The following is a 24,712-nucleotide window of genomic DNA, read 5'->3' as shown; positions in this document are numbered from 1 at the left end:
TCAATTGTTTAAAAACAAGCTGCATAAATTAACTATATCAGGAATTTATGTATCAGATCTCATTTGTGCATTTCTGTTATGTTAAATAAAGTTGATTAATTAAAGCAAACCAAGTAGAACATATACTTTACCTGTGCACTGAGTTGTTGTTGACTGATCTCCTCAGACGCCCGGGCTGCAAAGGCAGAAATCTGAAAACGGCCACAAGATGGCGCCGTAAATCGGCAAATCTGATATTACAAAACCTATACCCGATTATGGAAAAATGCTTAAATATCAGGAAAAATATCGGTAAACAGATACATCGGTCGATCACTAGTATCATAGTACTGAGACTGCTCTCATTAGAGTTACAAATAACCTGCTCTTATCATCTGACCGTGGTTGTATCTCGCTATTACTGCTACTTATAGTCCTTCACGTCCGCTGCGCTCTCAAAACTGGCAATTTGATAATACCTAGAATATCAAAATTAACCACGGGCGGCAGTTCCTTTTCCTGTTTAGCACCCAAACTCTGGAATAACCTACCTAACATTGTTTGGGAGGCAGACACATTCTATCAGTTTAAATCTAGATTGAATACAGATGTCTTTAAAGTGGCTTATATTTAACATGGTTTAAAAATATATTATTAAAATACTTTATTGTTCATTTTTAGGCTGCATTAATTACAAACCGATTTCAAAACAGTTTGGACACTGTACAAATTGTAAGTAAAAGAGGAATGGAATAATTTACAAATCTCATAAACTTATATTTTATTCACAATAGAATATAGATAACATATCAAATGTTGAAAGTGATACATTTTGAAATGTCATGCCAAATATTGGCTCATTTTGGATTTCATGAGAGCTACAAATTCCAAAAAAGTTGAGACAGGTAGCAATAAGAGGCCAGAAAAGTTAAATGTACATATAACGAACAGCTGGAGGACCAATTTGCAACTTATTAGGTTAATTGGCAACATGACTGGGTATAAAAAGAGCCTCTCAGAGTGGCAGTGTCTCTCAGAAGTCAAGATGGGCAGAGGATCACCAGTTCCCCCAATGCTGCGGAGAAAAATAGTGGAGCAATATCAGAAAGGAGTTTCTCAGAGAAAAATTGCAAAGAGTTTGAAGTTATCATCACCTACAGTGCATAATATCATCAAAAGCTTCAGAGAATCTGGAACAATCTCTGTGTGCAAGGGTAATTCCCAGAATGCTGTGGTGGATGATAGTGGTGTTATGTCAGTTATTTGGCACTGCATCACATACAGGAATGCTACTGTAATGGAAATCACAACATGGGCTCAGGAATACTTCCAGAAAACATTGTCGGTGAACACAATCCACCGTGCCATTCGCCATTGCCGGCTAAAACTCTATAGGTCAAAAAAGAAGCCATATCTAAACATGATCCAGAAGCGCAGGCGTTTTCTCTGGGCCGAGGCTCATTTAAAATGGACTGTGGCAAAGTGGAAAACTGTTCTGTGGTCAGACGGATCAAAATTTGAAGTTCTTTTTGGAAAACTGGGACGCCATGTCATCCGGACTAAAGAGAACAAGGACAACCCAAGTTGTTATCAGCACTCAGTTCAGAAGCCTGCATCTCTGTTGGTATGGGGTTACATGAGTGCATGTGGCATGGGCAGCTTACACATCTGGAAAGGCACCATCAATGCTGAAAGGTATATCCAAGTTCTAGAACAACATATGCTCCCATCCAGACGTTGTCTCTTTCAGGGAAGACCTTGCATTTTCCAACATGACAATGCCAGACCACATACTGCATCAATTACAACATCATGGCTGCGTAGAAGAAGGATCCGGGTACTGAAATGGCCAGCCTGCAGTCCAGATTTTTCAACCATAGAAAACATTTGGTGCATCATAAAGAGGAAGATGCGACAAAGAAGACCTAAGACAGTTGAGCAACTACAAGCCTGTATTAGACAAGAATGGGACAACATTCCTATTCCTAAACTTGAGCAACTTGTCTCCTCACTCCCCAGACGTTTGCAGACTACTATAAAAATAAGAGGGGATGCCACACAGTGGTAAACATGGCCTTGTCCCAACTTTTTTGAGATGTGTTGATGCCATGTAATTTAAAATCAACTTATTTTTTTCCCTTAAAATGATAAATTTTCTCAGTTTAAACATTTGATATGTCATCTGTTGTATTCGAAATAAAATATTGAAATTTGAAACTTCCACATCATTGCATTCTGTTTTTATTCACAATTTGTACAGTGTCCCAACTATTTTGGAATTGGGTTTGTAGGTCAACCGGAACAGGGAACACTTCTCATAACACCCGATGTACTTGTTAAATCGTAAAAAGAATGGCATCTACGCTAATATTAGTCTGTTTCTCTCTTATTCTGAGGTCACCTTAGTCACCAGATCCAGTCTGTATCCAGATCAGATGGTCACTGCAGTCACCCGGATCCAGTATGTATCCAGCCCAGATTGTGGATCAGCACCTGGAGATGACCTCTACAGCCTTGAATGTCAGCGAAGACCAGGACAACTAGATGAGCCCCAGAGACAGATCCCCAGTGAAGACCTTGTCTCCTAGACAGCCACTGGGACAAGACCACAGGAACCAGTTGTGTCCTCTGCACAATCTGACTTTGCGGCAGCCTGGAATTGAACTGCTAGTTTCGTCTGGTCAGAGGAGAACTGGCCACCCAACTGAGCCTGGTTTCTCCTAAGATTTTTTTTTTCTCCATTCTGTCACAGATGGAGTTTTGGTTCCTTGCCATCTCTGGCTTGCTTAGTTGGGGACACATAATTTCCAGTGATATCGTTGACTTGATTGAACAGATACTATTTAAACTGAACTGGAAGATGACATGACATATTTTATTTATTTGAATGAAGGATCTGAAAGATCCCATGCATTTAGTTTTCAAGATCAAGTTTTATATATATAGCACCATTTACAACAGCAGCAGCTGACCAATGGGCTTTACAGCATAAAATAAAATAGAGTAAATAGAACATCAAAAAAAAAACCCTCCTCTTGAAAAAATGGGAACAGAAGTGATTTGTTAGACCCTGGACCCGGGTTCGAGACCCACTCTGAACAAGAACGAGGTGTGGTGTCGAGGACCCAGCGAAAGGGGTTACAATGACAAGGCTTCTCTCTGGTTTTATTACATGACTCATGAAAACTTAAAAATACAGTTCACTCATATGTGAGACCTCATGTGGTACGTAAGTCCTGCTCTATATCTGTAACTCTTTCCGCAGCGATCACATATAAACGGCTTCTCTCCAGTGTGAACTGTCATGTGCCTGTTAAGGTTTCCTTTTTGGAGGAAACATTTTCCACATTCTTGGCAGGTGAAAGGCTTCTCTCCAGTGTGAGTTCTTATGTGGTCTTCAAAGCGTCGTTTATGATTAAACCACTTTCCACACTCAGGGCATATGTAGGGTTTCTCTCTACGAGTTCTCATGTGGACTTCAAGGATATCATGTTGATCAGAACTCTTTCCACACTGATCATATGTGGGCTGCTCTCCATAGTGAATTCTCATGTGGCAATTAAGATTTCCTTTCAAGTTGAAACTTCTTCCACACTGTTTGCATTTGTAAGGCTTCTCTCCAGTGTGAACACTCATGTGGGCTCCAAGTTGACCAGGTTGAGTGAAACTCCTTCCACACTGTTGGCACGTGTATGGCTTCTCTCCAGTGTGAATTCTAATGTGTCTTTTAAGACTTACTCCATGACCGAAATGCTTTCCACAGTGTTGGCAGGTATAAGGCTTCTCTCCTGTGTGAACTCTCATGTGGACTCCAAGGTATCTAGGTTGAGTAAAACTCCTTCCACACTGTTGGCACGTGTATAGCTTCTCTCCTGTTTGAATATTTGTGTGTCTTTTAATACTTTCTGTTTGACTGAAACCCTTTCCATACTGTTGGCAGGTGAAATAACTTCCTGTCTTTTGAGCCCTTTTTCTTGAGGAAGTCTTTTCAGTCTCTGAACAACTAAAAGATGTTTCTCCATTTATGAAATCATCATCTTTCTCTTCCATTTCATTCAGTACTTCACTCTTCTCTTTCAGTGCCATCAGGTCTAAGGTAAAAAAGTAAAATAAATAAATAAAAGTTAACCCCAGTTTAATGACACAAAACAACAGACATCAAAACATTCAAACATATAAAGTGTCAAATCTAACATACAGCTACATCCTATAACCACTAAAGCCCCTTTTACACTGCGATTCCGGAAAATACACGGGTAATGTGTCCCGGCAATTGTTCCCGGGTCACTAGATTTTGCCCCTTTCACACTGCAAGTGATTACCCGGAATATGTCCGTGCATTCACACACAACCCATAAAGGTCCAGTGAAGACACGTGATATCAGGGTGTGACGTGTAATGTACGAGTCGAAAACGCTAGGCACGTTAACTTTCACATATGCTAGCGAATGATCTCAGCTTGTAAGCGCAGAGAAAAGAAAGACGGAGCTGTACATATCGGATTATTTCGGGAACTTTTTGCCCCACATGCACAACATGTCATTTAGACATTTGCAAGAGTTTTTTTTTTTACACATACAGATTGGTTCTATGCACTCAATCCATTTTGCAGTTCTTTAAACTGTTGTTTTCGCTTGCAAATCACCGTTCACAGGCTTGCAGTGCTTTTGACCGTCTTTTGACGAAAAAAAAAAAAACATGCCAAAAGTGTAAGTGCGGAAAAATGGAAGTCAGAAGCATGCAGATCATATTTATTTTGCTTTAGCATGAAGCTGCAGTTTCACAATACATGAATTACACTTACAAGTAGGGCTTGCATAGACTAGTTGAGTAGTCGAGTGATCGACTACTTCAAACACTTGTGTAATTTTAGGATTACAATACTGCGTGTAGCTGTTACTTTCTATGACTTTATCTATGTTGCATGTAAAATTAAAATAAGTAATGTAATAATTAGGGGTGTGCGTGAAGCCAAATACCTTATTCGGAAAGGCACGGATAATAGCTTCAAAACGAATAGTGGACAAGGAATAATTCTGCCTGAATATTCGGCTGAAGCTGGCACAGTCTGGTGTTCGCTAGTTAACAGTTGAGCCAGGGGATCAGTGCAATATTATACACAGATCACTAAAGTCATGCAATAGAGTGTGAAGTGAATGAATGTTTATGAATGAAAAGAGTGCAAATCAAATACAGCATTGCTGTTGCCTCTACGTGCATCTCTCAGAAATCAGGGCTTGGCAAGAGTAATATCACCCATAAAATAATACATCATACACGTTCTATTATTTGTATATATTTAAAAGGCAATGATTTAAACCTTAGGCTATGATATGAAACGAATGAATGTAATAAGCACAGCGTGCTCACCAATCAAACAGCTGCGTTGTGTGTCTCAGTCTCTCAAGAAACAAACCAGTTCTCTCTCAAGAGTAGGCTAATAATCAACTTAGATACAGATACATTTTCTACTTGGCCTTCATGTGTGCATCTTTATCTTTTGCTGGTTTGCGTGGCACATGCACATTTGTTTAGTGAAGTTCAAAAAAAGATGCGCTTAAAGAGTTCTGCGCAATGAAAATGTGCGCATTGAATTAATTCAGTCGAGTTCAAATGATCACTAAACGTATGTCATGACATCTTTCTGCTTACATGATAAATATTTTTAGAAATGAATAATTATTTTAGTTTAACACAACATACTTGTTCAGTGATAACTATGGAAAAAATATATAGTCATAACGGTCTTATCAAGTAACTGTACGACGTTCCACCTGGTTTTATCCAAATGCAGATATGAATGATTTTGTGATTAAAGATGCAAATACTGTCTGTTACATGAAAATTTAAATATAAAGTGTCATAATTATAAAGTTTTGACAATTTACATATGTAATTGTTTTGCATTAGGCCATAAATTAATAAGCGTTTATTGATAACTATTTCATGTCTTTTCATTTACAGCATGAACTCGAGTATTTTTTTAATAAGAAATCAACTAGTAGAAATCAGTAGTTGTGCAACCCCTACTTACAAGTAACAGTAAAATGCTGCAAATAAATTTTTCTTACGCTTGAAACACGATTTACACCTTTACAAAGCTTCTCTTGCGCATGCAAATTTAATTTATGCATAGTCTTATGCACACTTCCACAAATATTACCCTGCGTATGCAGATCTTTTTGACGTCGTTTTACCTTCATAACTAAGCCTCTTCTCAAAGCAATTTTATTTTTATTTTGAGTTTATTTTGCTTACGTCAGTATGATATCAGAGCAAGTTAAAAAACTTTTATCTATTTCATATGCAAAAAATGTTACTCAGTCCTAGCAGTGAACATGGACATTTAAATATAAAATGAGACACAACCCCCTTGTGGGAGGGCAGACAGTGTGCAAAAACCTGCCAAAGGCAAATCAATTGAGAAAATGTACAGGACAGTTCATAAGATAGTTCAGCTTTGAGAATAAAAACCAACCTGTTTGTTCCTCAGTATCTTCATGTTTGTCTCTAAATGTTTCTTTAGTTTTCATGTCTTCACTCTCCTCTTTAATAAACGCCATCTTTATAATCGTGTGTCACGTGGATCTCAGTCGCGTCAGCAGGAGTTTTTCTGTGTTTGAATACTTTGTCCTGTTTAGATGAGAACAATTAACAGAAATAAAAAAATTAAATAAAACACAAAATAAATATCTGGGTGTGTCTTAATCAGCTCCCTAGTTCAGTAGTCAGTGCACTGGTAAGGGAGTCAAGAGCATATGATGCTAGTGGGTCGCAACGGTATTGCAGGGGGGCGCCAATGATTATTAATAGAAATAACAATATTGTTCATTTATGTAAAAAATGTCTGGTCATAATTAAAAATCACAATTTGATACATAATTAATAGCAAGAAATAAATACAGGGTTCAGACAGAAACTGCAAAATGAAATTCCAGGACTTTCAAGGACTTTTCCCTTTTTTAATTTTCAAGGACTAAAATCAGAGATCACAATATCGTTATTGTCTTTCAAATTCTAATAAATAACCCAATAAAACAAAATGGTACAAATAAAGTGCAGCACATGCAAAGCATGCAATGGCTGTTGCAACTTGAGAAGAAACTATGGTAAAGTTATCTATTTCCTTATTCGAAGTGATTTAAAATTGTGATTTAAATTAATATATGATTAACCTGAAGAGTAAAAGCTTCATCATACACTTATGAGCTATATCATACTCGTAGACACTAGGGGGGTGACAATACACTTAGCTCACGAGATAAGACAAAATACAGATACTTGGTTCACTAGAATGAGACAATATTTTAATACTATTTTTAAGAAATTTTCACTGACAAAATATTTGTCTTTTATTCACAAAATGCAAATCAATATAGTTGTATTTTGAAACATTAAACTAATCTAGAGCCGTAAGTAATAATTATCAATTAATCTAAATCTACTGATTATTTTTGACAGTTGAGTAATCTAAAACAATTTTAATAATAAAAATGGACTTAAGTGGAAAAACAGGCTACATATTGACTACATTTATATATATTAAACTAACGAGACAATAATAATTGGTTCAAATAAAGCTGGGATCCTCAAATCTGGCCCACTTTCCTACAGAGTTTAGCTCTAACCATAATCAAACACACCTGAGTATGCTAATCAGTGTATTCGGGATCATTAGAAAATCACAGGTAGTTGAGTTTGATCAGGGTTGGAGATAAACTCTGCAGCGCATTGGCCCTCCAGGGCAAGATTTGAGGAACCCTGAAATAAAGTATCAAAGCCAAGTAATCACATGGATTTATTGAACATCACTTTTAAAATATGTATATGCCTATAAATAATATGAACATAACCTACTTAAGTACATTATGTATTATAACAAATACCTGCAGAGGGCGCCAACGGCCTGGCGATGCTTTACTTTACAGCATGATTTAATGACGTTTGTATCCATGTAATTTTAATATTTGGCCACATGCATACTAAGAGCGAGGGTTTGAACTTTTATTTTGAAATCACGATGTACAACAAATCACATAAGCTTAATAAAAATATGTTAATATACTCTCCTGTGTTTGCATAGTTTTTATAAATGATTTACGTTAGAAATCTAGAGAGATAATACACTCTGTTTTCCAAGATGAACGTTAAGCAACCCAAACTAACAGCATATGCAGATTAAGACTTTGTGGACCGAGCTGCTGAGATGGAGACATGCTCCAAGCTTGTAAATGATAACAGTGCAACACAAAGCACATCAGACTTTATTTGCGTTCCTAAATGAAACCCAGGCAAACAGCACATGCAATAAAAGACAGAATATAATGCAAGTACTATCAAAGATTTCACTACAAAATCAACTTTTTACTGATATGTGCGAGACTGCTTTTCACCTCTAGGAGTAATATCGCAAGATCTCGTGCACTGCTAAAAGCCAGGAGAAATGGCTATGCATTTATATCAGATGCGCTGCATCGTTAATTTTGAGAGAAAACAACTGTTTTTATCGAAAACTAAAATTAACACCAATGTTTAAAAGGCAGTATAGAAAAAATTAAAGTACCTTTTCATAAATATGGCTGTTTTCAAGGGTTTAACAGGACTCAAATTTCAAAATGTCAAATTCAAGGTCTTCAAGCACTTTAAGCACCTTGTACGAACCCTGTAAATAATAAGCCGTTACTATGCGTTCACTGTTCGAGCCTACTGATTGGTTTAATAACAAATTTATTTGATTTATAAACGTGCCTTACACTCCCTATGACACAAAATAAACCAACATCCCGAGTTATTCAGTTACTCCTAACAGTACATTGACTGAACTGCTAAAAGAGAACTGATGATGGGATGTGCACGAGCAGAGCAGCTGGACTGAGTCTCGTGCTGCTGCTGGTCTGGGAGACAGCATCACAGTATGGTGAGGGGCGTAACATTTCCATCACACGCTTGAGGTATTCTGCCAATCAAAACGCACTTAATAGCTGGCCAATCAGAACACACCTCACTTTTTAGAACGTTGAGCTTTTTAAAAATCGAGGCGTTTTAGAATGCGGGGCACAGAGGAGAAACAATAATGTACAGTATGTGGAAAATAATGTGTTTTTTGAACCTTAAACTAACACATTGCATTACACCAAATACACAAAATAAGTTATTTTTAGCAGCATCATATGACCCCTTTAACATTAGTGACATATTCAGCAGCACGTATTTATAGGCTGCTGTCCCTTTAAATCCGGCTGCACGGATCCAGTATAATGATACACATCCGATTTCTTTCTCAGCTGTTTGCATTCATTTAAAACATAACCGACTGCGTTTACGAGGATGCTCGTCGAGACGAGTACTATCGAAATAATTCTGTGTCTGTTCAAACATAAGGATGAGACGCGAAAGACGAATCAACTTAGTGTTCACCCGCCATCTGAAACAGGTGTGCTTAAAGGGTACAAAAATTAATTTAAAGATGTATATCTTAATTGAAATACTTTTGTCATTTAAAATAAAATTGAATATTTTGTGTGGGAGATTAATATTTTATTTTAATAGAACTTTTTGTAACGAAACCAATATCTTGTGCACTAAATATGTCTCAATGTAGATTTTGGAGAGATTAATAGGTTCATTTACCCTATATTTAAAAATCTCATTGCATTTACAGTTTTGAGCAGCAGGTCTCCTCAGCGAGCGATTATTCCAGCGATTAGAATCACTGAATCATTTTGTGAATCAACTGATTCTGGAGTTTCAAAAAGATCTGTTTCTCTCAACACAAATGTAACTGAATTAGTGTTTACGATTATCTGAATCACTACTCAGGGATGCACTTTAATCCCAGTAATAAAGTTCATTATTAGGGCAAATATTAGTGATGTTCACAACCGAGGCTTCAAAGTTTGTATCAAACAAAACAAAGCATCTCGCAGTGAAGCGCTGCACCGGAGCTTGATTCGTTTTGCCAAAACCATGTGATCTGTGATGACCGAAGATTCGTTTTCACACACAACCACGTGACTGCTTCGTATTCTGAATCAAATAACATGAACCACTTGCGCAGTTTCAAGTGTCACTCACTACTTTGATAAGAATAAATCATAAAATGTATAAATTTGCGTGTGTATTTTTGTAGTGCATGTTCATTTAGTATGAATCCCTGCTTCACAATCACTTCAGCTGACCATTCTAAGATAATCATCTTTTATTTTTATCATACATGTCATGTCTACATATATCCAGCGTTGGGAAAGTTCCTTTAGAAATGTAATACATTACAGATTACAAGTTACCCTATTTTAAATATCATTAAGTTTTATTATTTCAATTACTTTATTAAATTAATGTAACGTTTTGAGGTTAAATACAGACTTAAAATCATAAGATATAGTTTAATAGCTATGATGAAATCATATGATTGAAATCAAATCTTTGGATTGCTGACAAGAAACACTGGAAAATGGGGGGAAAAATTAATCTAAGGGGTAATTTTAAATTTAATGAATAATTGTAATTTTATTAAATTTTTATTTTAGTTAAATTTTATTGTTTGTAGTTAATTTATCTTGTAATTAAATTATGTAATCAGTTACATATAAGTAGCCTAATCTTTCCACTATTTGTTCACAGACTCATTTATTCATATATTGTGTAAAACAACGACTGACATGTAGAAGACTTCTTTATACACACAGCACAAACATGTATTAGGTTTTAGAGCAGAAGATATCGTTCGTGAACAGCTTCGAGTAATGAATCCTTTCAGATACAGTTACATTCCATAACTATTAACTTTACATCGCTTGTAAACACTATAACATACACTGAACGCGTTTGTATGAATTCAAACACTTTAAATGATTAAGACCACAAACCTGTCTTCAGCTGAAACACAGACGCAGGAGCGCGGCGCAGCCTCATGACGTCATGCCACCAGATCAAAACATAAGTCTGTTAGCCGTCACGTCACGTCACGCGCTGAACTTGTCATCTCTGCCGTGTTTCTGCTTTTGTTTTAAACATTCTATGTTTGTTTTCGTGATTATTTCTTAAAATTAAAAAAAAAAAAAAAAAAAATTAAGTCTTGTTGTGCGGTTATTTGTATTAACAGACCGTCCAAGTCTGGGATCCAGTTTTTCCGGTGAGTGATATTGTAAATGTAATTTTATTTATTTATCTATTTATTCTTTATAACGTTATTTAAAACTTTACACTCCAGAATCAAACAGACTGGGATTAGCTGTAACGTTAGGCCTGTATTAACGATACTCGTTAAGTGTTTTCCTTCCACCGTTAACGTTAGATTATAAGAAAACACTTAACATGGTTTAATGCATTAAAGCCATAGACTGATTAAAACCAATTAAAAATGTTTTAAAACACGAAACTAAGTGAGAACATGATTAATAAATAATACTATGTACAGACAAGCACTGTTTTAATGTATTAAGCCATGTAAGCGTTTTCTTATAACAGTTATAAATACATTTATTCTGACCCTGTGAATACTAAAGTCATTGAATTGTTTACATGCAAAATAGTCTGTGAAAAGGTAACTATCTATTTGTCTGTGTAAAGATTTCCTCTAGGCGATCACGACCCTCTCAGACTAGACCAGTGGATGCTCAACATGAAACAGAACTGGACTCCTAACAAGGCTTCTCGTCTGTGCAGTGTACACTTCACCACTGACTCCAGGGCACAAAGACCTTGTTTAAGTCAAATAACTTATTAGTTTAAATTGGTGAAATATTGACTGTCATACATTAACTATTAAGGTGAAATTAGTGACACCCCAGTGAATGTTAGTTTTTCACAGATGCAGAAATCCAATTAAAGATTTTACCACTCCAGCAAAATGACCACTTTTTGCCAACTTTTTCATTTCAGTGCATTTAATGTTAGTGAGAACTGTTAAAAAATCTCTCTGTGAATTTCATATTGGAAAAATGATCTTCATTCGACAGCTGCAGCTGATACAGAATGCTTCTGACTAGAACCAGAAAATCTGAGCATATCACACCAGTCCTCAGGTCCTTACACTGGCTTCCAGTTACATTTAGGATTGATTTTAAAGTACTTTTACTCGTTTATAAATCACTCAATGACCTAGGACCAAAATATATTGCAGATATGATCACTGAATATAAACCTTATGGTGCGTTCACACCAGACGCGAATAGATAACCTGCGGCTGAAGTTGAAAAAATCTGAACTTTGGCGAAATTTCGCGCCGCGTTAACCAGTCAGGAGCTTGCTCTAGTAGTGATGTGATTACAGTATAGTGTAATGAGAATGCAGCAACGATACTGATACTGTTCAGTATCTCTTAGAGTCTGCATGAACGGGGCCTAAGGTGATATTGATCTGGGCCCGGTTCCCCAAAACGTTCTTATCGCTAAGTAGTTCTTAAGCTATTCCTTAACCTCTCTCTTAACGTTATGGCACGATTCCCGACACGTTCGTACGCTAATCCTATATCTTCTGTAAGTCACACTTTCGTAAGGTTGGTCTGGACCACTTCGTAAGCTCTCTCTTAGCGTTGTTTGAGCTCGAGACGCTAGTCGCCGCCACTTTGCAGCAGTCTTTAGAAATCAGCGCAGCGCAGTACCAAGTCCAACTATGGTATGTTGACAATGTTGTGGCTCAAAAATGATTTTATGTTATGGACATTTTTAAGACTAATAATAAAATATGTTCGCAATGGATACAGGCCCAGGGGGCGTGTCTAGAGCATTTTAAATGGGGTGGCCAGTCTGGGGCACTGGCTCAAAAGAGAGGGTTGGCGGGGGGGACATCTGCATATTTATGTGGGATTCACCTCTCGAAGTAGCAGTGATTGACACACAATGATGACCAAAGCAATAGACGGGGGAAAATATGTGAAAATGGGCATTAAGACTAGAGCACCCTCACTAATTTTAGAGAAGCACCATCAGTGATTATTTCTGGAACCTAGTTAATACGCTTTTATTGCAAAACTATATACAAAAACAACAAAATACAAATGCCACTTAATAAAACAATTGAATAAATGCATATTTATAAGTTAAGCACTTAACTAAAATAAGAAGGCTTTTAATAAAATAAATAACTAAGGCTGACTATAATCAGCTTGCTTCCATTTAATGAGATAAGCCTTCTCCTCATCTGAATTATAGAAAAAAGGCGCTTCTAGTCTTCAGTGATGCAAGAACGTTTGAGCATACACGTAATCTTTGAGCACAAGCAGAGCCAATTCATAAAAGAAAAATGTATATTTAAAAGCACACATCCAGTTTTGTGTGAGTGAAGGAAATCCACATTGCGAGTGGAAATTCGTGCTCGCGCATTACATGGATCACGTAACATTATGCGCTCTCGATATGTCAAATATCACGCTATAGAGACCGCCTAAAATTAAGTATAAAGAGGAGAAGAAAGCGGCCGTAGGCAGCTATAATGCCAGGATCCGCCACTGCCAGATGCAGTTAGAAATTTACTTAAAACAAGTCTACCTATTCAGCCAGGTCTCACCAGACCATCGCAGACCAACTGGCCTTTTCCGTGAACGTCGCTCACAGACTGGGGACCCCGCTCGCCGGGAGAGGCACGCTCCAACCGCCGTATCATTGTGCCACCCCTGGCCACCACGTAGACACGCCTCTGTACAGGTATTTATGAAGTTTGACTTTATTTGGTATCAGAACTAATATGGTGGTAATTAGCCTAGGCTATTTCGTAATGTCACTAAAGCGTTTTTTAAATTGGCAATCACTTTTGATAATTAAAAATCTGGCAAAACAATTTGGCTCTAAATGGCTAAGATCTATAAATGGGTAAGCATGGTAGTGTCCAGTAAGCGACCAACTAGGGCAGCGATCCAACGTGTCCTTGTATTGAATCAAAGACGGCGCAGGCAGCGGAGCTGTTTAGTCCATGTCAATTTTTTTATTCGGCAAAAACTTCATTAGATGCAGAGCATTTGATTGTTTGGTTATGTTTATAAAAAAGTTGGAATGTGAAGAAAACTTTATATGTATTTGCTGTTACTTCTCAGACCTGCGCTTGCCAGGCTAACGCGTGCCTGACGTGGCTATATTAAAAAAAAAAATCGCCTACACAGACAACTCAGTTTTTTGTTTTGCTACAGGGAGCTTCATCGAGGTCGTGGGAGAGGGCTACGGCCTAAGCAAGACCTCGGTGTGGAGGTGTGTCCACACTGTCACCAACGCCCTTCTGCGCCATGCAGGGGAATTCAGATTGTAAAGTACCTTACCATTAATATAAAAGTGTATTACATATTTTTTAGAAGTCGTTAAACCCATGTCAAGAAGCGGCACAAGTGGCACAATGGGATAAGGAGGGTGGATGATTAGCGAGGGAGACCCGGTTCGTCTACCCGTCACAACATATTGTGTGAACATATTACTGACAATTTGATAATTTAATTAATAGTCTATTTTTACGGATAACTATGTTAAAATAAATGTTACTGAAATAATTTGAGGAATGTTTCATTTTGCATAGAACGTGTTGTCTTTCTTAACGCTGTAATGCACCTTGGCGTGAAGTTGAAAATCGATTCCTGAGCAATCGATGCCAACTTATTCAGCACATTTACTTTGGGACAGCGCCTTTGTAACGTCGGACGTAAGAGGAAGCGTGTTAAGAAGCTTCCTAAGGGACACTTCGGGGGAACACACTTAGGAACATAAACAACTTTGGTAAGATATATCTTTCGAGTCTTCTTACCGCGCTAAGAGTGAGCGTTATCGGGAAACCGGGCCCTGTTTGCCATCTATTCTGTGAAATACATATGCAACCTCCCTGGTCAATGATTCTGTACATAGTTTCTGGAATTCTGTGTCAAAGATCAGTTAATGACATATTTACAAAAAACAATCACAAATTTATATGTAAAAAAAAAAAAAAAATTTTACAAAAATTACATTTTTACATATTCTCTTATGATAAGTTGAAGGCTTCAAAAAGTTAACATCTATGGTTTGTTTGATTTTATATTATAGATATTGAGTTATTGAAGTGTTATTGTAATACAGTCTTTTAGTATTTGAGGTTATAAAAAAATAGCTTTAAATCCATAAATAATTTGTAATCTGCTGTTTTCATTAGGGCTGAGCGAAATGTTAATATTTAAAGTTGTTCCTATCACCCATCCTGTTTTCACCATTTTATATTGCGTCTCCAGTACTGTATCGGTTGTATGTTCTCTATTTCTCTGTTGTTTTGTAGTGTCCTGTAAGTTTGTCCTGTTATATGTTCCCACTCTTGGTCTGCACCTTGTCGTGGTGAGTGGGCTTTTAACCAAGACAGGCCATACTGAATGTATTTAACCTTGTCATCCTTTTCTCATGTACGACAGGTTATGTTCCCTGCTTGTGTTTTTTGTCATTAACTGTACCCATGTTGTCTGTTGATGTGCGAGAGGAGCTGATTCTGTACCCATCCTCCAGATGTGGAGTGCTGTGGGCCCAGTTTCCATCATGGCTCATTCTCTTCTCTACTGCTGCCTGCACCCTATTGCTTTGCTAAGCCTTTTGTTTAACTTGTACTCCACCTTATTCTATGTTATCAACACACATCCACATGAACACTACTTATTAAGCACCCCATATTTGAACCTATAGTTCAGTTTTTTTTTCTTTATTAAAAGCAGTGTTTGTGTTAAATCATTTTAAAAATCAAATTTATTTAGCACACTCAAAATGTTTCAAACATTGTTCATAAACCCTTTTCTTCTATCCCAGCTCTATCTTTCACAAACAAGCAACACTCTTCATTGATTCATACAATAAGAGAAAAACATATACCAGGAAAATTCTTATCAAGTGGTTTTATTGAAGGCTTAACAAAATAAAAAAATCAAAACAATTAAACGAAAGGAGGAGTGAAGGAAGAGCAGGGGTGATAACAGTGTTATGGCTACATTTAGTGCTTAATAATGAACATAAAAACTCAACATTAGCCATGATAGTCAGGGCTATATTTAAGCATATCCAAATGGGCCCTAAAGGCCAAATTCAAAAGCAGTGACACTGCCAACTGTAAGCAGCTCACTGCATTTGGATGTGGTCTTTAAGGCAGTTAGCTATAGTAATCAAAAACATATCATTTCCCCTAGTTGTGAAATGAACTCCATCTTTCAAAAATAGCCCAGGACGTCATGCCTAATGTGAGGGGGCTCAATCATGGCACCATTTCGGCTACGAACAAATGTAGCCATAACACTGTTGACAAACTTCCTGGACTTGTCCAGTTTCCCTAGGTTTTTGGAGCGGGTTTTCAACAGGCTTCTATGGGTCACATCTGGGTAAATGATCTTCATGCCAGGGTGCCGGAGCTGAAGCTGGTGCAGGTCCTCCTTCATGACATTGACCAGCTGGACGCCGCTGATCTCCCCCATGTCATTGCCGCCACAGTGGATGACGAGGACATCCTTTCCACCGGAGTCCACCCCAGCCAAACCAGCAGACACGGACACCTGGCAGACTGAGGTTGCTTCCAATGGTCTTGGCAGCTCTCTGGGCACCGCGTCTCGCATAGCTGTCACCAGTGATCCACACTGTGTCTATGGAAGTAAAATAAATGTGTTTAATAAATGCTAGAGGTAATGAAAAATAAGAAGTTAACTATGAAAGGTAGCTTAGTTTTATTTATTTTTTTACGCTGACAACACTGTCACATGTGGGAGAAAATAGAACAAGGGAGCCACACCTCAAAATATAGACAGTCTAATTGTTTTTGGCTGACCTTTTAAAACATACCGTGTAACATCAGCTGTCAAATGTCAAGTATCCAAGACTAGTACTTAAAGTTTAAGCTGTGTGCACAGACTGCTGTGGATGCATCACAGGTGGCCATGGCAAAATGAAAAAATAAACATTTTGTAAAAAATGCATAACGTTTTGTATGATGGTTAGGTTCTGTGATCGTAAAAACCTGCTTTTCATTTTAAGGTATTGTTTTCGTTATAATGTAGTGATTCAAATAGTAATCAATAATGAATTATTATTTTAACGCTCTGCGCGCATCCCGTGACATGCTCTGGTGCATGAACAGGCAGCATCTCTCGCTGTCGGGGCATCCTCTCTAACTGGGTTGGGGGTTGGAGGCTGAAGCCCTGCGGGCGTGGGTGCAGTCATCAATCATATTTTAAAGGTTTTAGAGGCAACGGTCCTGACCGCATCACTATCTTTACTGGGTGTTTTTAGGGAATATTTGCATTTGTTCACATTCTATTGGAATAGCTATTCATGTGGTGGATTGTAATGGTTTTGGCTAATGCAGGACAATACTGAATGATGCACATCAGAGGGGATTTAACGTTAGAAGTGGGTATATGCAAAGCCGACTGTTAAAGAAGTGGGTATACACCGTGTACGTGCGTATACCCTGTATTACACAGTTTGTACAGTATAAAAACCATAACCCCTATGGAAAGTCCCCACAAAGATAGCGAAACAAGTGTGTGTGTGTGTATATATGCATGAGATTTGAGTGTCCTGGTGATATCAATAACAGATAAATGGTTATTTAAAGTTTTAATGTGGAGTTTCATGTTAATTTAACTTACCTCATGAGTAAGCTGGAAACCTCTGGAAGCATTCAAAAATCAACCGCCAATACGTCGCGAACGTGGTTTCAGTAACCAGGCACCTCAGCTCCACCCACGTCCCGCCTCTTTGCCCATTTTCGATTATCCGGGAGTGACGCGCGGTGACGTGCTGCTAAGATGGCGACGGTTTAGGCTTGCACTTTAGGCTTCAAAAATGCTCCTCTGAATTCAATGGGTGACGTCACGGACACTACTTCCATTTTTTTTTACAGTCTATGGTCTACAATCCAGAAAGTGCTTATATGTTTTATTGTTGGTACGTGTTTCCTTTATGTAAACATCTGTCAGCGGTACTCAGTTTTATTCTTGGTGAAATGCATATTGAAATATACATAAGGAAAAAAACTGCAAATATTTACAAATTATAATATTTATCATTTTATTTCCTTTTTTATGTATTAATATATTTTTCCTAATTCATTCAATCATCTACTTCTACAATTATTTCTTTCCATGTTTATTCATATATTTACTTCATTTTGTATTTATTTATGCATTATGTGGACATTTATTTATTTCCAGATTTATTTACATTTATTTATTTAAACCTTTCTTTGCCAGCAAAGGAGAAGCTCTATGGCCACAGTAGCACCTTATGGTGTGACCAGTTAAAAAACAATTGCTTTTTTTGTATCAAAAGCACCAAGGTGGCGGTTGTGTAGTTGCAACTTTTCTGTCTCACAAACTTTCATGCAAAGTTTCATCTTATTTGATCTTCCTTTTATGCTTTACTGACACAAGTACATATACATATTAATGATTCTGTAATGATTTTAAGTTTGAGCTGAGAATATTTACTTTATTTTAGCCTGTTAGAACAAAATTTGTCAGTTGAGTGTGTTGATTGAAACTAGCATTCAAGACAAATTGAATGAATGTTAGAAAGTGTGAAGCATGTGAAAGCTTATGGAAACAAAAATAATGACTTTATTCAACCATTCGTCTCCTCTGTCTCTCCCCACATCACCGTACACTCTAATGTGTCAGCTGTGACACAAGGATATGTTTTCTACATGTATTTCCGATTAGATTTGAAAGAAAACAGCGTACCCTTGTGGCGCGGCTGACACAGAGAGCCAGAGCCAGAGAATTCACACACAGAAAGACTACAGCACATCGTTTCCTCATCCAGACCCAACTGAAAACAAGCACTGAGTGAAGCATCATGCCAGCTCTTCCGATGGGAAAGCTTGAGAAACTCCTCCACATACCTTTCCAAAGGTACTACTACACTGTTGCAGGCAGCACAGCTGGTCCTCAGCCCAATTTACCATCTTTTTTTGAAGTTTTCTGAAATGAAGATTCCTAAAGAAATGTTTATTAATTAAACTTCTGTTTTGCTTAGTGCATAATTTCACTGTTAAACTAATAAGTAGGGTTGTATGCATCAATTACAAAACCCTGACGATGCAATGCATCGATCTTGAATCATGGATTTTTTAATCGTGAATCGCAGATTTCAGTAATCGATTTAAAACGTTAAGAATCGAATGAATCATAATTTCTATAGCGATACAATGCTTTTTGTGGCCAGTAATGCTGACGACATTACCTGAGCAGTCGAAGGCTGCGCATTTATTGCATGGACGGAGCAAAAATGTAAGTGTCTAAAGGATACGCACAGTTCTATTGAATGACACGTGTTTTAACAATGTTGTTAAACCGAATGTACGAAGGAAACTTAAAATAACTACAGCATTACCAACAACCTTAAATAAGAGCGCGAGGTTTATCTGATAATCAGATGCATGAAAGCAGCGTTTGTTGCTTTAGCAAACAGACATACAAAGTTAAATTCTATAGCAATTTATTTAATGAACATGAGATAAAGAAAAAAAAGAGAAGTGATCTTGCGCTTATAGAATTTAAAGGGGACATATGATGCGATTTAAAATTTTCCTTTCTCTTTGGAGTGTTACAAGCTCTTGGTAATGTGAAAATTAAAATAGATTTTGTTCATTTTGATGGTATGTGGTATTTTTAGAGTTTATTTTGTTTTTTTTTTTTATATATAAATTATTATATAAAATAGCAAGATTTTATGTCAAACTTACTTTAAAGAAGATATACATTTCTCATTTTCATACATTGTGATAACATAAAAAATGTGCCATAGTTTAGTGGAAGATTGCTGCCATTTACTGGAACACAAAACACTTAAAATCTGTGAAAATTGCACAACTTTCTTTTAGATTTATATTTAGATATTATAAAATCACTATTAGACAAATAAAAAGCTCTTTTTGGCAAATATTACCATATTTTTTTGTACTGAAGTATCAGCTTTTGCAAAATATGCCACATTATTGCAGTCAAGCGTGGTTTTATGTGTGTGTATGAGTGTGTGTTTGCATTTCTCTGTTGTGGATGTTATGGTGTAACTCCTTTGTTGAAACAGTGGGAAAACAGTGGTTCCCTTTCGATACTACACTCGTACTGCATCTTGCTAGACGCATATGGGAAAAAGCCTTTTTCTACTGAACTGAAGCCTTTTTCAGTCACGCAGTGAAACTGAACGGCCAGTGCTGAAGCAGCGTGCATGGGGGCTATGAGAGCATTAAAGGAGCTGTATGTAAGAAATCTATTTCAATTAATCATAAAATGGCCCTGATGTGTCACTTGACATTAAAAAATCATGTTCATTTCAAATACTTATATCACTGACAACAGTAGTCCGGCCAGGATATTGTCATTTAAAAAGTGGACTTGCAGCCCTCAACTGATGTTGATGTTGTGATTTTGTGTTTTGGCCTGACGCGCCTCCCTCCACCTATCTACCAATCACGAAGTCAGTAGTGTTTCGGGATCCGTGTTGCCAGCTTTGCTGTAACCTACCCTAACTCCAGTCGGATAAAAATGTCTAATGTTACTAAATCAAAAAGACCTCGTTATAATTCAGAAATTCGTCGTGACAAAGTCCGAAATAAAACCAGAATTTGTATTGGAGATGCTTTTGAAAGATGGAGACGGCTGAAAACGGAGAAGAATTTGAACACAGACGCCAACGTTGCTAATTTTCTCCTGGACAGGTAAGATTCATCTATGCTTGGCTAACTTGTACTTGATGTCAGTGGACATTTCATATATTCATGACAGTCGAACAAAGTTATGCATGTTTGTGCAAAGTAACATAACGTTAGCTCACATGGACGTATGCTAACATTAGCAATGCATTACAGGAGCCTGTTTCTCTGTCATTATGCTGAGACGCTGAGGAAAACAACATTAGCACGCCCATTATGGCAATTTGAAACGTAATTGAGACAGTAGCCTAATGTTCCCTCAGTAAAAATGATTCGTCATTTGTTCTTCACGTATATCGTGGACTAAGTTACACATGCTGCAAGTTGACCTGTATGACCATTGCTAATGTAATTTATTTTCTCTAACAATATTTTCTGATGGAACAGAAAACAACCCTGTGATAGCCATTGGTGATATTGAAATTGTCCCGCGTTATAATTGCTGTGGCAAATGTTTTGGTTATTTGTTAGCCTACTTATGACAAAAACTTTGTCATTGAAAAATAAGGAATTTTTATTTTGTTGTTTATGTTTTTTGTTTTGTTTTACTTGATTTTTTTTCTCAGATTTTTTTTATTGTAATTGTATTTATATGTTCAAAAAAAAGAAATCAAATCAAAAACGCTTATCTCTTCAGCTATTATGGCCCCAGCACCTCAACACCCAGTAAGAGAGACTTGAAGAAGCACCACCTGACTGCACCGTCACTTTCCAGTATTGTATGTGCATCATCTGAAACACTTTCAAATCGGTCAGTAGTCAGTACCACTTTTATTTCTTTTTTTATTTTCATTGCATATTTTGAAACAATTTGGGTCTAAAACAGCTACACCATTTACAGAGAGGACCTGTCGCCTATTGAGGAAAGACTGGAAGATGATCAGCGCACCATGGATGCCTCTGAGGTTCTGGAGGAAAGGTAGATAAAGCCTCTCAAGCTTCCTAATATGCCAAATGATAAGAAATGTTGTAGAAAATGTACTTTAAAAAAAAAACAATCCATTGTGACCGCTGTATTGTTTTTGTTTTTAGTCTACAGAACATGAGCATCCAGGATGCTGAAACGCAGGTCATGAATGAGCAGGAGATAAATGATCTAATGAACAGTGTGTAAGTTCCACTGGGTTTTACTGTACATTGAGTAACAAAATGTTCTGCTTTGTATTAACAAATATAATTTTCTATCACATTTGCCAGAATTGATTGGGGGGGACAGTGAAGGTGTTAGTAATGAGGAGATTGAAGCAGATGACAGTGAAGATGAGGACTATGTCCCTTGTATTTGTATTCGGTATGTTAACATTGGATCCTCTAAGAATATTCACAATACATCCTTGAACATTGATTTAATGAAATATGTAAACATAAAAATAAAAGATGTAAGTTTTTTTTATATTTTCTGGTCCCTGTAGTATCTCGAAGATAACCCCGTCTCTGTATTTGCCATTTTTATTTTATTCATCTGATTGGATATCTATCTGTAATTGATATATACAGTATATATCTTTCATGTCTTTAGGTTGGGTGGAGCATTGCAGGCACCACCATGCATTGACAATCTGCCTGTGATAGATGCAAGTGAGACAGTACATGACATCCCGGATGTAGAGCCTCCATCAGTCACCTTACCTACACTTCAACAACCTGGCTTTCCTGATACACTGGAGGTCATGACTGAAGATTACCTAATCGGGAAACGGGCCTCCATCACTTATGAGGACTGTTTGAGGCAGCTTGCAACATTACTTGTGCTTCCGGTCCAAAAGTGCCCATACACATGTGACGTCAGCAAAGTGGAGTGTCAGTGTCGCCCTCCATTTGAAGTTTCCATTACGCGCAGGGGTACTGCAAGCATCATGGAATGGGTAGGTGTTGTAATCATACTACATTGCAAATAAGCGTAGATTGGTGTTGGAGGCAATGTCAATACGTTGACAGTGGTTTTGTGAAACTCAATCAAGCTTCCTGACTTGTAGTTCCACTTAGTGGAAGCAATTCTATGTTTGTATTTGATAATGCTAAATAGCCTAAGTTGTGTCCCATTTATTGTCAGACCTGCCCTGTTGGCCACACTGTATGGAGATGGAGCTCACAGCCCACTTTGAGGTACGGGATGCTAGCAGGGGACTTCATGTTGGCAAGCAACATACTACTCTCCGGAAGCAACTACGCCAAAGTCTCGCTTCTGTTCCAGTTTATGAACATGGGGATGGTGGACCGTAGTTCATTTTTCACAATTCAGGACACATACGGTGTAGACACTGTGAAGGACTTTTGGGAGGAGAGGAGGGCTGAGGCAATAAATCGCCTAAAAGACAGAGATGTTGTAATAGTAGGTAATGTACATTTTTTATTCATTTAGGCTACAGTATGTTAATATGTCAATTTTATGTTCTGTGAAAATCATTGATTCTTGTTTACAAATTGAATAGCGGATGGAAGAATGGACAGTCCTGGACATTGCGCCCAGTACTGTACATACACTGCCATGGAGAACGAATCCAGGGAAATCATCTCTGTCATCACTGGACAAAAGGGAGACTGGGCGAAATTCTGTGATCATGGAGAGAGAGGCATTTGTGCGGACAGTCGACACTCTTTTGAATGAAGTGAAACTAGTAGAGGTCTGCACTGATGCCCATGTCCAGATCTCCGCACTAATGAGTAAGTTGCCACTGAAATTTTGCGTTACTTGTAGAATTACAACAACTTTTTTGGAGGGGTGGGGGGGGCATTACTGTACTAATTATACATATTATTTTTTCAAATAAGACAAAGGAAAGTACAAAGACCCTGGGCTGCAGCACAGCTTGGATATGTGGCATGGGGCCAAGAATTTGGCAAAAAGGATCCATGCTGCAAGTTCAGCTGTCATTACTATGGCTTCATTTTCTGAATGGCAATCTACCCTAATTTGAGCGATGTAATCATGATAACTGTTATGTCTATCCCAGGCTTCACAGGTCAAGGGTCAGTCCAGTTTGAGCAGTTGGCTAAAAGCTATTGTCAACCACTTTTGGTGGTGCTGCAAAACAGCAGATTCTTACCAAGAGTTCCTTGTAAGTTGATATGGTTTGAAAAATAGTTGTCATCTAAAAAGAATATTATATGAAACTAACATGCAGACTTATTCTCTTTGCCAAAAAGGTATGTCTAATAAGTTAGGATGGTTCGTTGATGTTGGATATTTGTTGATTCAGTAGCTAACCAGACATGTCATTGTGGTAAATCATGTGACCCACTTAGATTATAGTACTTACAAACAGAATCATCATTAATAATGAATTATGTACAATATGCATGCTTTTTTTCTGTACATTATATTTCTATATTATTTCTAGGAGCTGTGGCTTGGTCTCCTATATCATGTGACAAATGAACACAGGTGGGTGCTGGGAAGCTGCCAGCATGCAGACTTAGGATCTGGTGGAACTCAACAGTGGCTTGAGCGAGGCTCCATGGCACATGAGGCCCTGAAGAGCATCGTTAGAAACAAGCGGTGGCTTAATGAGGTCCACAAATATCTCAATTTTAGGTCATTTTTTGAGCATATACACATACTGTAGATAGAAAGTTATTTTCAAAATCCCACTAAATGTCTCTTCTCACACACACCCCACAGGTCCACTGCTGATCTGGAGTCCTTCCAGAACCATATTTTAATGTACGCTAGCAAGCGCACAGCATTTAGCCCTCCTGTCTTTGAGGCCAGGATGCTCCTTGCAGCGATGGACTATAATTACCACAAGGACCGCCCAGAGTTGTGTAAATCTGATGGAAGCAAACAGTAAGTGACTTGCTCACATCTACATGCTATTGTTTTATACCAGATTACAACACCATGTAAGGGATACTCCACCGAAAAATGAAAATTCTGTCATCATATACTCACTCACCCTCATGTTGTTTCAAACCTGTATGAATTTCTTTCTTCTGCTGAACAGAAAGGAAGGTATTTAGAAGAATGTCAGTGATGGTTACTGAATATCTTCCTTTCTGTTTAGCAGAAGAAAGAAATTCATACAGGTTTGAAACACCATGAGGGTCAGTGACTATATGATTTGAGTATCCCTTTAAACGCTACAAAAAATGTCCCTTG

General features: G+C 37.6%; 1 protein-coding gene across 2 annotated transcripts; it reads right to left on the bottom strand.

The window, feature by feature from the left end:
* Positions 1-2,833: 2,833 nt before the first annotated feature.
* On the bottom strand, positions 2,834-10,951 carry LOC122137095 (gastrula zinc finger protein XlCGF7.1-like). Of its 2 annotated transcripts, XM_042722541.1 has the most exons (3): positions 10,848-10,951; positions 6,458-6,612; positions 2,834-4,070 (listed from the first exon to the last, which is right to left on the bottom strand). In XM_042722541.1, exons 2-3 carry the CDS (start codon positions 6,540-6,542, stop codon positions 3,184-3,186), a joined length of 972 nt encoding a protein of 323 aa, XP_042578475.1. In that variant the 5' UTR covers positions 6,543-6,612; positions 10,848-10,951; the 3' UTR covers positions 2,834-3,183. The 2 variants fall into 2 exon arrangements, with proteins under 2 accessions (XP_042578475.1, XP_042578476.1); XM_042722542.1 differs by lacking the exon at positions 6,458-6,612 and having other exon boundaries at positions 10,848-10,950.
* Positions 10,952-24,712: the final 13,761 nt, after the last annotated feature.

Source organism: Cyprinus carpio, chromosome B4 (genome assembly GCF_018340385.1).
Source record: "Cyprinus carpio isolate SPL01 chromosome B4, ASM1834038v1, whole genome shotgun sequence".
Taxonomy (NCBI): domain Eukaryota; kingdom Metazoa; phylum Chordata; class Actinopteri; order Cypriniformes; family Cyprinidae; genus Cyprinus; species Cyprinus carpio.
This window is presented reverse-complemented; position numbering and strand designations above follow the sequence as displayed.